The 16604-nt window shown below is 31.6% G+C and overlaps 2 protein-coding genes and 1 long non-coding RNA gene across 4 annotated transcripts in view; 1 reads left to right on the top strand and 2 right to left on the bottom strand.

The window, feature by feature from the left end:
* Nucleotides 1–10440, bottom strand: LOC127727895 (DAZ-associated protein 2-like). Its single transcript, XM_052235057.1, has 5 exons — nt 10316–10440; nt 6350–6469; nt 4915–5021; nt 3024–3134; nt 1–1072 (listed from the first exon to the last, which is right to left on the bottom strand). The coding sequence occupies exons 1-5, from the start codon at nt 10320–10322 to the stop codon at nt 938–940; spliced, it is 480 nt and encodes a 159-aa protein (XP_052091017.1). The 5' UTR covers nt 10323–10440; the 3' UTR covers nt 1–937.
* The window catches only part of LOC127727903 (uncharacterized), a 244332-nt gene continuing 227728 nt past the window's right edge, over nt 1–16604 (bottom strand). For both annotated transcript variants that reach the window (XR_007993881.1, XR_007993882.1), the window contains exon 2: nt 1–855. This is a non-coding gene — a long non-coding RNA (uncharacterized LOC127727903). The remainder of the gene's footprint in view (nt 856–16604) is intronic.
* Nucleotides 10612–16604, top strand: part of LOC127727852 (cullin-1-like) — a 39915-nt gene continuing 33922 nt past the window's right edge. Inside the window, exon 1 of the mRNA XM_052234971.1 lies at nt 10612–10691. The gene's annotated coding sequence lies outside the window, so the exon portion shown is untranslated. The remainder of the gene's footprint in view (nt 10692–16604) is intronic.

Raw genomic sequence — 16604 nt, 5'->3', positions numbered from 1 at the left:
GAATTTTCTGCAACTTTATTGAAAAATTATTTATATCACAGAAAACAGTAACAATTAAAATATACAATAAATCAACAATAATTAATATATACAATAAAGACATCAAAAGTATCTTAAATAGCAGATACATATATTTACAAAAAATTAAACTTTGATTTCAAAGATAGAACATTTATTCTATGACCTTAAACAACAAAAATTGCAACAACAGGCACTTTAAAAAAAACTCTGTTTACTATGTCATGTTTGACAAAAAAATAACTATAAAAAATATTTTTAACATATTAAAGAAAAGATATAATAAAACTATATAATAGTGGATACATTTCAATGTGATTAAATGGGTGAAATACCATTTCTTGCTTTCAATGTAATTTTTTCAATTTTTTTAATTTTGGTACTGCAAAATGCAAGTTTTACTAAAAAAATTTCAGATATGTTTAGTGTATGATCATACAAATATTCCATCAGATTAAAATACTGATCTCATCAAAATCATGTGTCCATGCTCTGTTTTCAAGGATCTGGCAACGTTCCATTCTAATTTCTGTTCTGGTAATTATAACATCAGTCAATGAAATTCCAGACTTCAGATTTTTGAAGGTGTTATCAATGTAACAAAACCTGCGAATCCTGATCATGAAAGTTCTTAAAAATAGAAGTTAGAACACATTGCAGGCAAATCCTTGTTAGCAAAGCATGGACATATTATCTGTATCTCAATCAGACTGACAAATATTCCAATATACCCTAAAAATACACACATATATGTTGAATAACACAACAGTTCAATCTACCTAAATGTCTAAAAGAAGCTTTGGCATTTTAAATTTCCAATCACCTATAAAAAAAAAACTAATATTCATTTCATGCAGTCCTTAGAATGCTGAAGATTTGACATTGCTGTGAACTGATAATGGGTTACACAGTAACAAAATTAGAGTCCTCCGAGTGTGTATCCACCACCGTTCCCTCCAGTCCAGAAGTTACTCCGTTGTTGTGTTCCTATTACAGTCTGCCCCTGCATCTGGGCATATTGGGCGGCATTAGGTGCATATCCTGGAGGAGGGGGCTGAAAAAAGGCGGAAATTAATATTTCTGATAATTCAGAAATTTATGTGGTATCCTTATCAATGCGAAAAATATTACCAGATTTAAATAGCATTATTTAATCAATTTCATCTGATTTTAACTATTGAGATTGGATAAAATCCAATACCATAATCTTTTAGATTTTATTTAATTATGGATATTTTGATATAAGATCTAGCTGAGTTGCATTAATATTCACATTTCAGTAAATTTTTGATAAATTGCATTCATAAATGAACACATCATTTTCTTAATGTATTGTATACCATGATTAACCCTGTTGTAGATTTCAAAGAAAACTCATTTTCTGTCTGAAGAAAACATGGTGAAGTGAAGGATGAATTTGTTTCACTGATTAAATTAAATTCAGAATCAAATAAATGCGTTTCTCAAATTCTTTGGTAATTGAACCCTTTCTTGACCCATTGTTAAAAAAAATTTCATCAACGTGTGGTTGCTGATGATATCAGTAGATGATTGGCCAAGTTCAAAGGTCATAACCTTTACAGCTGATGAATCGAAATGTGCAAACAGGTGCAAACAGGTGTTAGAGAAATTGACAACTTTATATCTGTATGACATAGATATCAGGAATGTGGAAGGCACTTGAAGGGGATTTTTGCTTATCAAGAATGATAATTTATTTTTAATAATCATTAGAGAAACAGATTCTTTCATAGTTACCCATGGATTATTGGAGTTATCCAATCTCAATAGTTAAATTATCGATAAATCTGATAATCCACTGGTACCAATTTGAGAATCTATATGTGCATTGTACTAAAAAAAAACCTCTAAAAACAATAATTATCAATTGCAAGTACTCACAAATAAACCCTATCACACAAAACTTAACGTTGTACAATGTTAAAGATCCAAAGTCAATAAAGCACGACCACTAAATGGCTTAACATTAATGTGGTTACAAACAGATCATTACAGGAAATAATTTATAGAGTATGTTAGAAAGAACAGATTTTAGATTTGCTTGCTTGTTATGATGAACAATGAAATTGTTATGAGCTCTGGTTCTACCTACCTTCCTTGGGAGGAGTCAACTGTCAGACAAAAAGCCAACACAAAAATAGTAGGGACTATATATATAAACATTATAAAACCAGTTTTAGATGTTGGTCATTCATGGAAATGAAATTTTACAAGCGCTGCAAGCAAAGCTCACAAAATGTATTCATCTGAATAATAATAATTTAAAAATAGGAGCCACATCCACTCTGTTTTTGTTAGATGTACTTCTCTATGGATCGATCTGATGAGTTAAGCCCTTTTCAACTCATTTTTAAAGTTTGTTCTTATGTTGTACTGTTACACCACTGTCCCAGGTTAGGGGAGGGTTGACGCGCATTCAAACTAGTTTAATCTCGCCACATTCTGTATGTGCCTGTCCCAAGTCAGGAGCCTGTAATTCAGTGGTTGTCGTTTGTTGCTGTATACTAGTATTATATTTGTTTATCGTTCCATATTTTGTACATAAATCAGGCTGTTAGTTTTCTTGTTTGAATTGTTTTAAATTTGTCATTTTGAGGCCTTTTATAGCTGACTATGCAGTATGGGTTTTACTCATTGTTGAAGGCCGTACAGTGACCTATAGTTGTTAATTTCTGTGTCTTTTGGTCTCTTGTGGAGAGTTGTCTCATTGGCAATCATACCACATCTTCTTATTTTTATATTGACCTGGCAGACATATATACCTACAAGCCTTATTCACAACACACCCTCTAATAGCATCAGGCATTATTAATATTCTTCGATACTGGAAAGCTATATAATGTACACTTTATTATATACATGTACTTATAACAGACGATTTTGATATGATATAATACAGATTTTGGGATTTGATAATGCCTGTGTAACTACGACTAATAACTGGTACAGAACAATGGATATTGATTGTATTACTCTAAACTTACAGGTATATTTGGTTGTGCTATTCCATCAAATCTGGCACCTGAATCAAAGACATTATTGGCTACGAATGGTTGTGGATTTTGTATTGGATAACCTCCTTGTTGTGGGGGTGCCTAAAATATAAATTGTTTTACAATATGTAGGAAAAAGATAGAACTGAAATGAAAGATTTTCTACAAAAGTAGTCTGCTCAATTCAATTGTTTATAGATATTGAAACAAAAATGAGAAATGATTGCTATCTGCATCTGATGTATCATGTATACCAGTCATTTACAGAGAGGGATATAGCAGGGGTGGCTGGGCCCAAATTGTGAAGCTAAATATTGATTAATGCATGCTAAAGTTGCCTTGGTGAACCCCCCCCTTTTTCAAATCCTGTATGTGCAACTGATTTACTGATTTACATTTCTTGTTTGTAGAATTTGTTTGCAAGAAAAAGTAGGCTTATTTTTACAAACTGGAAATGTGTATGTATGTACTTTGATTCTGTACTACCTTCATATTAAACAAGAAACTGCTTTCTTTGTTCACACGTAATTATTATTGGCTAAAGAAGATATTATAAAAACATTTGAACATTTTATACATGAATATTTCGACAATTGAAGGTATAAACTCTTATGTAATTTATGATAAAATTTATTTCATTTTCCTCAAAATTTAGTTATTATATCAAAATTGTCTATGATGTTAAAACTCCTGCTCATCAATAACAACTCGTCCTGAACATGCATGAAATATTTGCCACTGGATGTTAAGCAACCAACAATCATAGTTCAAAAGTTTAAACTGAAATCAGATAATAATCCTTACTCCTTGAGAGGTGTCACTCAAGGTAATATGATAGTTCCTAAGCCAAAAGCTGAGCTATTTAAGAAATCTTTTGTTTATTCTGGATCAGTGTTATGGAATGGACTACCACACAAAATGTGTAAAGCTCAAAACACTTATACTTTTAAACAAAGTATCAAGAAGTACTTAACACAGTCCTGATAAGATTATGTTTTCTACAATGTATTTGTATATTCTTTTATTTTTATTTGTATTTGATTTTTTGACTACATGTGCATCTTGAACAGCCTTATATCTTATCATGTTAGTAATATTACATTGAACTAATTGACTGTAAATTAACTATGTGTAAATATCTGTTTTTGATTGTATTGTAATTTGTATGTGAGGGCCTCAGGGAAGATTAGTTTATTGTAACTAACTGAGTTTACCCTCTTTAGATAAAGAATTTATTATTTATTATTATTATTATAATCAATCATCAATAACAAAATTATAACTCTATTTCTTGTTACAAATTTTTTCAGAAAAATAAACAGATTAAGGTACGGTTAAGCACTCACAAACATGTTTAGCCCTTTAATTGTCTGTCCCAATCCAACAACCTCTAATTCAGTGGTTGTTGTTGGTTGCTGTCTGTCATATTTGATTTTCATTTATTGTTTTGTCATATATCAGGCTGCTGTAGGTTGTCCATTTAATATTAAGTCAACAAAATGTACTGACTAACGAACTAATGAAATTACCCGACTTGACTGTAAACATTTCATTGCAAGTTATATTGGGAAATCCTTAAACATAGTATGACTAACATGACCAAGGACCGCAAGTAACTACTAACTATATACAATGATAATACCATGATATACTGAGGATTCATCTATTTTTGCTGGTACCAATTTTTATGGATTGAGTAAAACTTACATATTCATGGATATTTGATTTAGTTGTTTTTACAAAGTCTGCATGTATTCCAATAGAATACTTGTAATGCAGTGAATGTTTAAATTCATGGTTCTGCAGTACCCACGAAATCCACGAAAATCAGTATCAAACAAACAATAACTAATCCACAGTATATGTTATTAAAGATACTTACGTAAGAATAGGGTGGTGGTGGTCCCTGGGGTGGTGCACCATAGGCTCCAGGTGACTGATAAGACTGTGCCATGTGAGTTACTGTCATTCCTGGTGCTGGTGAGCCATCTGTTTAATACAAAGGTTTTTACTTTAAGTTAAAATCAACTTTGATTTTCTTCAAAAATGTTTTGGACATTATGCAAAATCATGATTTCTTCATTGTTTATGGTTTTGCTTTATGAAATATAATTGGAAGTGAAGCAGCTGGTATTAAAGAAGAATCAGGAATGATTTCTAAAATACATATCAGTAGATTAAGTACATTAAGAGCCAATCTGTCCAAGTCTCATGCAATGGTGAAAACATGACAAACATAAACTGTTGACACAGAGATATGTCTTACATTTTGTTATTTTGATATTATAATGCAAATATTGAAATTAAAATGGTTTTATTTAAACATGTTAACTTTGCAAATCATTGAAAGTCAAATGCAATGAACTATGACTGAAGGTGTAGAGCCTAATAACCTTCATGCAAATGAGAAATGCCAATGCTTTTAAAACTGCATACCAAATATCATTGACTTATCATAAGTTGTTCCCTTTAAACATGTTAAACAAACCTAATCACAAACTAATACATGTAAATTAAGCAAATGTTTCAAAGTCATTAGACCCTGACTGAGAGGGCCGCTCAGGGTGGGGGCAAATAATCTCCATGGAAATGAGATGTGTAAATGCTAAAACAACTGCATACCAAATACCATTGACCTACAACTAGTGGTTCCCCATAAACTGAACTAATCACAAACGAATACATTGTTGACGCCACAGACGCCACTGACAACAGCATAGTATATATATATATATTGCTAATTATGTGTATATATAATTATATGTATATATTTTAATATTCATATCAAATACAAAATTAATAAAGATGATCATGAAATGCTCATAACCCATTATTAATGCTATTTTGTATTCACATACATGTCTGATACATTTTTGGTGTAAAACTGTGTGTTACTATATATAACATGATGTTTGATGAAATGGCTCATAAGGCCTTTGGGGAAGGAAATCAAAATGTAACAGTATGTAAGTAAAGGCCCAAATACATACCAGCATCATTATTCACTGGGTAAGCAGTTTGATAATTTAAAAGAATTTCTGGGTCTTGAACCATTTATACCCTTTATAGTGACTTTTGCTTTTTTCTGAATGAAAATTTTACATGCAAAATGTAAATCATACATGTATTTAATTATGTTTTGTATTTGTTTACATTAATTCTGAAAGGTGTTATAAGTACTCAAATTACATTCTACATACATGTACAAATGGACCATTAAGTACTATATATGTATATATATGACCAGAGACATATAATAATTGTATTATATGTCTCTGATATGACACATCAATATAACATGTCATATGAAAACTTACGAACAAAACTACTAGTGTATCCTGGTGGCCCTTGCTGATATTGTTGTGTAGGGTATCCAGCAGTGGGATAACCTTGGGTAGGGTACCCAGGTGTTTGGTAAGGTGACTTATTTGATTTTCCTGGAGTGAAAAAAGAGAATTATTGATAAATACATATAACTCAATAATAAATAATACCAGTAGTTAAAGGCAGAGCACAAAAATCATTATACATGAAAAAACACAAAAGAAGTACATGAAGTATGTTTGCAGAGTATACAATGTACATGATGTTTGTGTAGCAGGCAAAAGAAAATCTGTTTTAAGTACAAATAAAAGAAGATGTAGGGTATATACTGTAAACCAACTTATTTTCGCAACTTTCGCGAGTAGAAAAATTTCGAGTATATAAATCGTAGCGAATATGTAAAACTTGGATTATCTCTTAATTAACTTCATCAGGTAAATTTGAGAATCGCGAAATTTAATGGCCGCGAAATGGGCTAGAAAGGGCTTAACACGAAAATAAGTTGGTTTACAGTATGCAGGGTTCATTCTATTAAAGACACACTATTGCAGGATTCTCAGTTTTTAAAAATGTCTGGCTCATTTTAAAATATCAATGTGGCAGGATGGCAATAATTTATTTCAAATACCCAGTTTTAATCATACATGCAGACATATGTTTTACCACAAACCATCCGCAAAACAACCCAAGATAAACTGCTTCGCTGAGCGCAGCTGGATACGCCCACAGAGGTCCAACCCTGAACAGTTGGGGCAAAAATGGACACAATATTTAAGCTTGATATAGGTCTGAATTTGGATTGTAATTACATATTTGATATGTTATAGGTTTCTGAATAAATGTATTCAAAGAACTTGAAATTGGTTATATGAAAGATTTCTTGCTGTTAAGCAATACATTGTGCTGTTGTGCAATACTTGGTAAATCTGTTGTCAGACTATAAACAAATAAAATCTTATAACTCTGAAATGTAAAATCGAAAATTTATAAAAATCAAAAGGGAGCTTACAAAAATAGATATAAACAATTTACCAAAGTCTCATAAAAAATGCTGAAAGCATTTTTGTGTTATTGTCCGAAAACTGGAAAATCCCCCTTTTTGTAATGAATAAAACCCCATAAATATATAATCTGAAATTTATAAAAATCAAAAGGGAGCTCATGTCGATAGAAATAAACAATTCATCAAAGTTTCTTGCAAATATGTGAAATTGTTTTTGAGTTATTGTCTGAAAACTGGAAAATCCCCCCTTTGTTAATGAATAAAACCCCAAAACTCGGAAACGGTAAATCCGAAATTTATAAAAAAACAAAAGGAGGCTCACGTCAATAGATATGAACAATTCACAAAAGTTTCATGCAAATTGGTGAAATTTTTTTTGAGTTATTGTCCGAAAACTGGAAAATCCCCCCTTTTTTAATGAATAAAACCCCAAAACTTGGAAACGGTAAATCCGAAATTTATATAAAAAGAAAGGGAGCTCGCGTCAATAGATATAAACAATTCATCAAAGTTTCATGCATATTGGTTAAAGCATTTCTGAATTAATGTCCGACATGTTGATGACGGACAGACGGTTAGCGGTATACCATAATACGTCCCGTAAACGGGCGTATAAAAATCCTTGATGGTATTGGTTAATAAATGCACCCATTTTTTATGAGTTCCACATATTTGTATACTGGTATATCATGTATATAAAATGCTTCAGAATGTAATTTCAGGATCAATTGAACTGACTCTGATAAAGTTCATGATTTAGTTTGGGAAACCTTTACAAAAATCACAGACAACAACAGGAGCACAACAACAAATCTGGTAGAAGAATCTGTTCATTTGCTGTTTTAGTTAAATACTGTCAAGCAGTTTCAAGAATTTACAGATTTACAAAGTGTGATGCAGACAACACTGCAGATGAACATACTGACCATGCTGACTTATAACTACAGAAGAGATCCCCATGTGTTAACCAAGCTGGACAATGACAATACACATTATATTGGTAACTAATATATACATAAATACAGCACTTTTTTTAGTTATAACATTTACATTACAGATTATAGCTAGGATAACCAGATAAGTTCTGACAGCATTTTAATTTACTATCATGAAAACAGAGATATGAAACATGTTATATGTGAAAATGCAACCTTATCACATGCTTATACTGAGGATTCACTAATTATAGTTCCTGGGATACCAATATTCATATATTTTGTGGGTATAGATAAACAACGAATTTAAATGTTCAACAAAGTCAGAATTTTCTATAGTTTTGTATGTACATGTAGACTTTGACAAAACCAGAAAATCAAATATCCATGAAAATACCATTTTTTCTCAATCCACAAAAATAAATGACTCCACACTGACAGTAGTAAATGGCATTCAAAAAAAGTGATTGATTGCAATTGAATTCTGAAACTTATGCATTATTTAAGTGGCTTTAACATCATAACCATAATGTTTAACAAGGCATCAATAGCAGAGCTGCTGTACTAATAAATTTATATCATGTATATCTGGACCTTTATCAACTGATCTCTGATGAACTGCTAGCTGACATGAACATGAACCAATCATGAGATGACTGTAACTGACTAAACCTCCACTTCGGTGACCAACAGTAACTTTGAAATATATGTTTAAAATTGTGGGTTTGTTACAATGACTTGCATCAATTTGTTCATTACCCATTTTTTTTCATGATTTCTTGATTATGAAGAAGCTTCTCTCTTTTTTTTTTTATTATTCCATGAAGGCTTGACAAAGTTATTCAAGTTTTAACCACAGATTGTACCTTAATGCTGACTGCTAAAAATAAAATCTATATAATTCCATGTATTAGTCAGGTACATTTGTATGAATAAAAACTAATGCTTTAACAAATGCAGATTCACAAACTTAGCCCCAGTTCATTGTTATGTATTAGCTGATGTAATAGTCTTCATGAAAAACTTTTTGACTTACAAGCTTGAAATAGGTTCTAGATTCTTTTCAAATTCATGTGTTTAAGTGTCACACAGTTCAGAAAACCTGTGGCTCTTTTCACAAAAATCTTACGACTAAAATTGATCCTAACTATAAGTTATTTATACTGAAATGACTTAATCACTATATGGGAGCGACACTGGATATTGGTACTAGATGTAGCAGTGAGAGCTTGAAAAATTTTGTAGTTTTTATGCATTTGTAATTATTGCATGTGTCTAAAGATTTGTGTAATGATATGTTGGGAAGTGATCTGTTCTCCAAATCATTTAGGAATGTTAGACATCAGTGTAAATTAAATTTGGACATAAAAAACTATAATCTAGTACGGAAAAAAGAGGCACCGATTGCTTCAGATCAAGAAATGAAGTGTCTAAAGATTTGATATTTCTTCCTATTGTTCAATTTTGACCCACTTGACTATAAATATTTTCAGAAATTGGTTTTAAAATGATGTAAATCACAAAGAAAAAGTTTCTATCATGTCTATAGTGTACGGCAACTTATGTATTGATATGTACCACAGCTTGCACTTTACAACAACTCATCGCTTCAGCTGGTACCAATATCCAGTGTCACTCCCATACTGTTAATTTATAGTAAGGATTTGTGTGTAATTAGTCGCTGGTAGGTCGCCTTATCATGAACTTTATTTGTCAGAACATGCTCAAAATTATGTTGAATTAACAAAAATGTTAATTTAAAATAAACACATACAAGTACCCCAATCAGAATTAACAACATTTGCCTTACTGTTACATGTATTACACATGTAACTTGTAAAGCAAAAATGTATGTTGTTGACTGTTGTCTTTGTCAACAAGGATGTAGATTGACATGATTGATTTAAAAAATAAGTAGAAATAAGCATGATCTTTTCTCTTCTCCTTTTTATAGACAGTTATAATTTGTATGTTAACTTAATAATTTTAGCAGATCTTCAACACTGGTGTACCTCTCTTACCTGACATTCTGAAATTTCGTAATAATATTGTTTACAATTCTCTCTTGTGAGCTTTGATCATCAGTTATGGTTGACTGATTTCTCACGATTCTTTGTAAAAGATAACAAAAAATATCAGTAAATCTGTATAAAAAGTACTTATACAAGTTTCTTGATTTGATATGTATTTTTATACAAATTATTTTGTTTAATTTTCCTAAATTTTTAATGTTTGGATAATAAATTTGTTGAATATTTTAAGATTTGTTATCAGGTAGCTTAACATTTAACGCCCTCTGTGGGGAATTTTTCTACAAACGGGAGACAATCCAAATGAGGTCAATCGCTATTGATTCCATAATGAAATGAAATTCAATAGTAAACGACTACATAGTTGGTAAAAAAACTTCAAATAATGTAACACAGTTTCCATTTGTATATAATATTCATATTTCATAACTGTTTAGTATTTGAGTACAATAGATTTCTCGAAAATAAACGCACTTTTGTCAAAAATGATATGGACGGTCGCCATTTTGAAGAGGTCACTGTGTCTAAACTACCCCGGCAAAAAATGTTTGGACTCGATAGTATCTAATGTCCGGTACGGTGACGGATAATCAACAGACAGAGAAAAGGTAGAATTTTTATTTATTTATTTGTTTTTTAATGACATTGAAGAATAAACATACACATATAACTATTTTCAATTGTGTGATGTAATATTTTCTACAACCGTTCTAGATTAATGGAGAAATAAGTAAAAAGGCACATGAAAATGGTGAATTGAGTGAACCTTGCTACGAATTTGTTTAATTTCTTTTTAAATTGTGCACATTGTACGGAAAGAAAAGCACGGAAAGAAAGATATTTACACAGAGATTGCATGGCTAGTCACTATGAGCACCTCAATATTTGCATGTCTGTGCATGAAACGGAAGAAATGGGTCATGTCAAAATGGAAGGACCCTGTTTCGTCAATGTTGTTTATTACACAAGGACCCTGTTTTGTCTCAGTATAGGACCCGGTTTTGTTTTGTTTTGAAACCACAAATTTATGAAAAGCTACGTTAGCACGGATCTGGACATTGCCCATCGGAAGAAATAAAATATTTGAGTCAAAAAGATGTTATAAAGATGTTATTGCAATACAAACATTTGTTAAAATATATTTCAAACGGGAACTTTTCGAAAAAGGGAGTAGACATTTTTGAATGCTATACGTATACCTTATTGATCTTATCTTCGAACTAAGTTTAAATGGAAATAAATACTTTATATCATGTACTTACATTAATTCCTTATGATAGAAAAAAGAAGATGTGGTGTGATTGCCAATGAGACAGCTCGTCACAAAAGATCAAATGACACAGAAATTAATAACTGTAAGTCGCCGTACGGCCTTCAACAATGAACAAAGCTCATACAACATACCGGTAGTCAGCTATAAAAGGCCCCGTAATGACAAGTGTAAAACAATTCAAACGAGGAAACTAACGGCCTAATTTATGTACAAATAAATGAACGAAAAACAAATATGTAACACAGCAACAAACGACAACCACTGAAATACAGGCTCCTGGCTTGGGAAAGGTAAATATATACAGAATGTGACGGGGTTAAACATCTGAGCGGGATCCCAACCCTCCCCTAACCTGGGAAATTGGTGTAACAGTACAACATAAGAACGAACTATAAAAATCAGTTGAAAAAGGCTTAAGTCATCAGATGGATACAAATAGAAATACATCTCAAAAATGTTTGTTTGTTTTCTATACTACTGTAATGATGTAAAAATAAGAAGATGTGGAATGATTGTGTTACCATATCATTTTATAATGCCTTCCTATGTTAAAATGAGCATTGAGCATGGCATGAAAGAATTATTTCTTTTTATAAATAAAAGTTGGTTTGCAACATTATAACGTCCAATATCTTCGTCTTCGTCTTCGTAGAACAACCTTATTGGCAATTTAGCCCGTTATAAATGACAATTAGACAGCTTTCCATCAGAGACCAAATGACGTAAAAGTTAACAAATATAGAGCACCGTATGGCATCCAACAATGAGAAACGCCCATACGGCATAGCAAGTTAAAAAAGGCCCCGAAATGAAAACTGTAAAAAAACTAATGTGAAAACTAACGACCTAGATTTATGTACAAAATAAAAAACGAAAAACAAAATGTATGATATACAGCTACAAAAGACAACAACCGATTTACAGGCTCCTAGATTCGGTACTGGCACATACAGAATGGCGGGGTTGAACGTGTAAGCCCCCCGCTCCCCCTCCAAAGAAAACCAAGAAAAAAACTGGTATAACAGCACAACATATGAACAAACTATAAAATTCAGTGAGTTGAAAAAGGCTTAACTCATTTGATTACAGAGCCCCTATAGTAAATATGCGATTGGTGGCTGTCTCTGTTTTTTCGTCTTTTATTAAATTTTATGATGGTATACGATATAGTTACATTATATCAGTGGCGGATCCAGGGGAGTAGAGGGAGTACGCCGACCCCCCCCCCCCCCCCCCCTTTTTTGTGGCTAGAAATAATTATTTTATCATGTTTTTTACGATTTATATATGATTTTTTTATTTAGCATAAAATCGTTAAAAAAAGTTCCCCTTGCTACGCTCGGCGGTATAAAATCCGTTTATGAAAACGCCCCTTTCAAAAATCATGGCCTCGGTCCGCCCTTGCATATTGACAATTTTAAACTTGACCAAATTGCTTAAATTGTAGAACATTTGTCAATGTACGATGATCATTATACAATGAAGAGATAAACCTATATATAATAGTTGTACTATATAGGGCAGCTGTTAACAACTTGATACTAGTGCATTAAAGAATTTGTTAATGTTAAAAGAAAAAAGAAAAAAAAAGAGAGATAAAACATCGTTTATTTATAAAAAATTACTAATCAAATAATCATTATTGCAATTTCCGGATGGCCTAAGACTTTTATACTAATTTATACTTAGTATTATTGTTAAAAGGAGGGGTAAACAGATTTTTAACGCACTATTATTGTGATCCTTTGCGCCGCATGGAAATTCCTTTTCTTGGGCGATTCTGCATGCACATACATTTGTCTTATTCTCTTGCTTTATAATGAACGTTTAGTTTCAGAATATTTATTTTCAAACTATTATACTGTCTTCCCTTTAAGTAGAGCGGAACACTAAGATAACCATCTTGTTGTCCCAGAAAATCACATATCAAATGTGCGTCCTTAAATTTTCAAAGCCGTACACTAATTAAGTTTGAACACTTAAATTTAAACAGATGATATAAAAAAAATCTAATTCCGTTTCAAAACCTTCATTTCTTTTTAATTTTTCCTTTTTTTTTTATACAAAACAAAATTGAAATTTGCTTTCTCTAATATAGCAGGAATTCAAGTGTTTACGGATTCAAAAAGGTTATAAGTTATCCTCTGAAAGAAAATGTTTTTCAACGATCCCTCAAACTGCTGTTGAACGCCATATTTTAATTTTCGTCATGCGATTATGCATTATTTTCTATGACAAAACCGGGTCTGCTTTGTGAAATTTAAGGACAAAACCGGGTCGTACACATTGACAAAACCGGGTGCTTCAATTTTGACATGACCCACTTCTTTCATTCCATGCACAGACATGCAAATATTGAGGCGATCATAATGAAAAGTCTTGACATCTCCGTGTTAATATCTTTCTTTCCGTACCTTTCTTTCCGTACAATGTGCTCCATTTAAAGAGAAATTAAACAAATTCGAGGCAGGGTTCACTCAATTCACCATTTTCATGTGCCTTTTTACTTATTTCTCCATAAATCTAGAACGGTGGTAGAAAATATTACATCACACTATCGAAAATAGTTATATGGGTATGTATATTCTTCAATATCATTAAAACAACATATAAATAAACAGAATTTCTATATTTCTCTGTCTGTTGATTGTCCGTCACCGTACCGGACATTAGATACTATTGAGTCCAAACATTTTTCGCCGGGGTAGTTTAGATACAGTGGAGGTTATCTTTTAAAACAACGGATTTTGTGTACATGTTCTTTGTAAATCAAACATCTTAACCTATTAGATAGGATTCCTTTGAATGATTAAATTTTTATTTCTAAAAAATTGTATATTTTTTTTACATTAAATTTTAAAAATGAAACAGAAATACTATTCAACAGATAAAGGAAGACCAAGGAACTGACTATTCATCTTTATTTTTATCAATGACACTTTTAAGAACAGGGAAAATAAAAAGAGTTACACATCTTGAATTTTTGACAGTTAGTTGGTTAATTTTATGAGTAAGAATGAGAACTTGTTTCAAGTTGAGATGCAACAAATGTTTACACAATATAAATGTACCTTGCCAATGTCAGTGACAGTATGTTACAAAAAATGTACAAGAGTGAAGACAAAAACAGATTTTGTTTGTGTGTTTCCAGAAACAAAACAAACGATGAGTAGGAAACCTCAATCAGATTATCTTTTTCTTTAACTTCTAATTTAAAACTGAACATGCTGAATATGTCAATTATTGAATATTGTCATGATCATGATGATTGTCAATGTGTCTATATGAAGATTTTGGAAAAAGACGACTGTCACATTCATATATTTTCCCATTTACATTTCCAATATAACAATGTTATTATTTCATAGTAAGCCGATTATTCAATGAGGTCATTTATATCAATAGACCTCTGGTCAACTAATGAAACTCATAAAGAAAAATCTTGAAATTGGTCTATGCAATTAATGTAAGGCCAAATCGCGATTTTGGAAATTTTTCAACTTCCTGAAAACAATGAGTCCGTACATGTTGAACATGTTGAAACGGTTGACTTCATGGATTGATTATTTCAAAGAAACAACAATGTTTCTGTGCAAACAAATTAGAGTATTTTCTTAACTTCTGGCACACTTTACTTCCAAATTGCTTGTGGCATATTGTTCTAGCTATTTTTGAATTTATTGCGTCCGTCATTGAAAAATTTATATGAAATCTGTATTCTTACGATAATAACTACAGACTCATGAATGGCACAGCTGAAAGATGATTAATGATCCCAAAGGGAAAAATACACAGCATGCAAATAATTAACATTTGTTTTGATCCCCTCAGAGTTACATGTATTAATATTACTGTAATTCAAATGCATTGTTTCAATTCATTGATTTAAGTTGCTTTTAAATTTGTTAAATTTATATATCTTTTAATGAGAAACAATGCATATCATAAACAGATTAGTTTGATATTTTAATAATTGATGAGTGAAAATTACTTTTCCTTTTATTTTTTTTTCTTTCAAAATGCAATAGTGCTAGATATTTTGTTGGTAGTCCTGACAGGAACTAGTGAAAATATAATTGTGTAACTATAAATGACAATTTAAGACATAAGCTATGACAACTGTTACTGTTATGTTAACTTCCCTTTTTTAAAAATCTCACCACTTTTCCTTGTCAGTTTATAAAGTTCAGAAGTCACTTCACCCTATGATACTGAAGTAGTGTGAGCCTTCCACCTTCTAGCGGCCTGCATATAATGAGAGGGAAATATACATTCCATTTGATTTTCATATTTCTATAACCATTCCAGAGCATCTGAGATCGCCATTGGTTTTTGTTGAGGTTCATATGTTGCTATCAAACCACCACACAAACCGTAGTTGTATGTCAAATTAACATATTCATGGCATGATACCACACTATTAGATATAAATGAATACACAGGTTTGCAAATATTAATGATGCAAATCAAAACTAATTATAAAGCAGAGATATATAGAACTCACTCAGTCACAGTCAAATCTATGTGTGGCCCCCACCAACCTCCCTCGAACATGTTGAATAAAAAAAGATAAAAATTTACCTACCGACCTACATGACCTACCCTATTTTAAAACTGATGACATCATGTAAAATAGAAAACACACATATTTTTTGGGGGGGCCTAATTAAATTTGTCAGACTAGTCTGATAATTATGCTGTTAAAGATAAATATTGGCAACTCACTTTTCTGAATGTCTGTTAAACCAAAAAATTGTGTAATTTTGTCATATTGGCAGTCCTTTGATGAATTTTGGGAAGCTTGACTAACTAAGCAAATCAGTTTTAAGTTAATCCTTTTGAACAAATTCTTTTATATCTGAGCCAAATGCCATTGGTCTAACAGTTCTGTCTGTCAAAATTTATGTTGGACTGCCAAAATAATTGTCTATATGAGTGTACTATTGTGGAGACCATAGGATTACATATATAGATGTCTTATGTTTTTTTTATTTTTGTGGTCGTATA

This window comes from Mytilus californianus, unplaced genomic scaffold (assembly GCF_021869535.1).
Source record: "Mytilus californianus isolate M0D057914Y unplaced genomic scaffold, xbMytCali1.0.p SCAF_2, whole genome shotgun sequence".
NCBI classification, from domain to species: Eukaryota; Metazoa; Mollusca; class Bivalvia; order Mytilida; family Mytilidae; genus Mytilus; species Mytilus californianus.
The sequence above is the reverse complement of the archived record's forward strand: the minus strand, read 5'-3'. Positions and strand labels throughout refer to the sequence as shown.

Coding starts and splice junctions, on each gene's coding strand:
- LOC127727895 (XM_052235057.1), bottom strand. Junction 3,135..4,914: donor CACCACCACCCTATTCTTAC/GTAAGTATCTTT, acceptor TTTATATTTTAG/GCACCCCCACAACAAGGAGG. Junction 1,073..3,023: donor TAGCACAACCAAATATACCT/GTAAGTTTAGAG, acceptor GCCTTTTTTCAG/CCCCCTCCTCCAGGATATGC.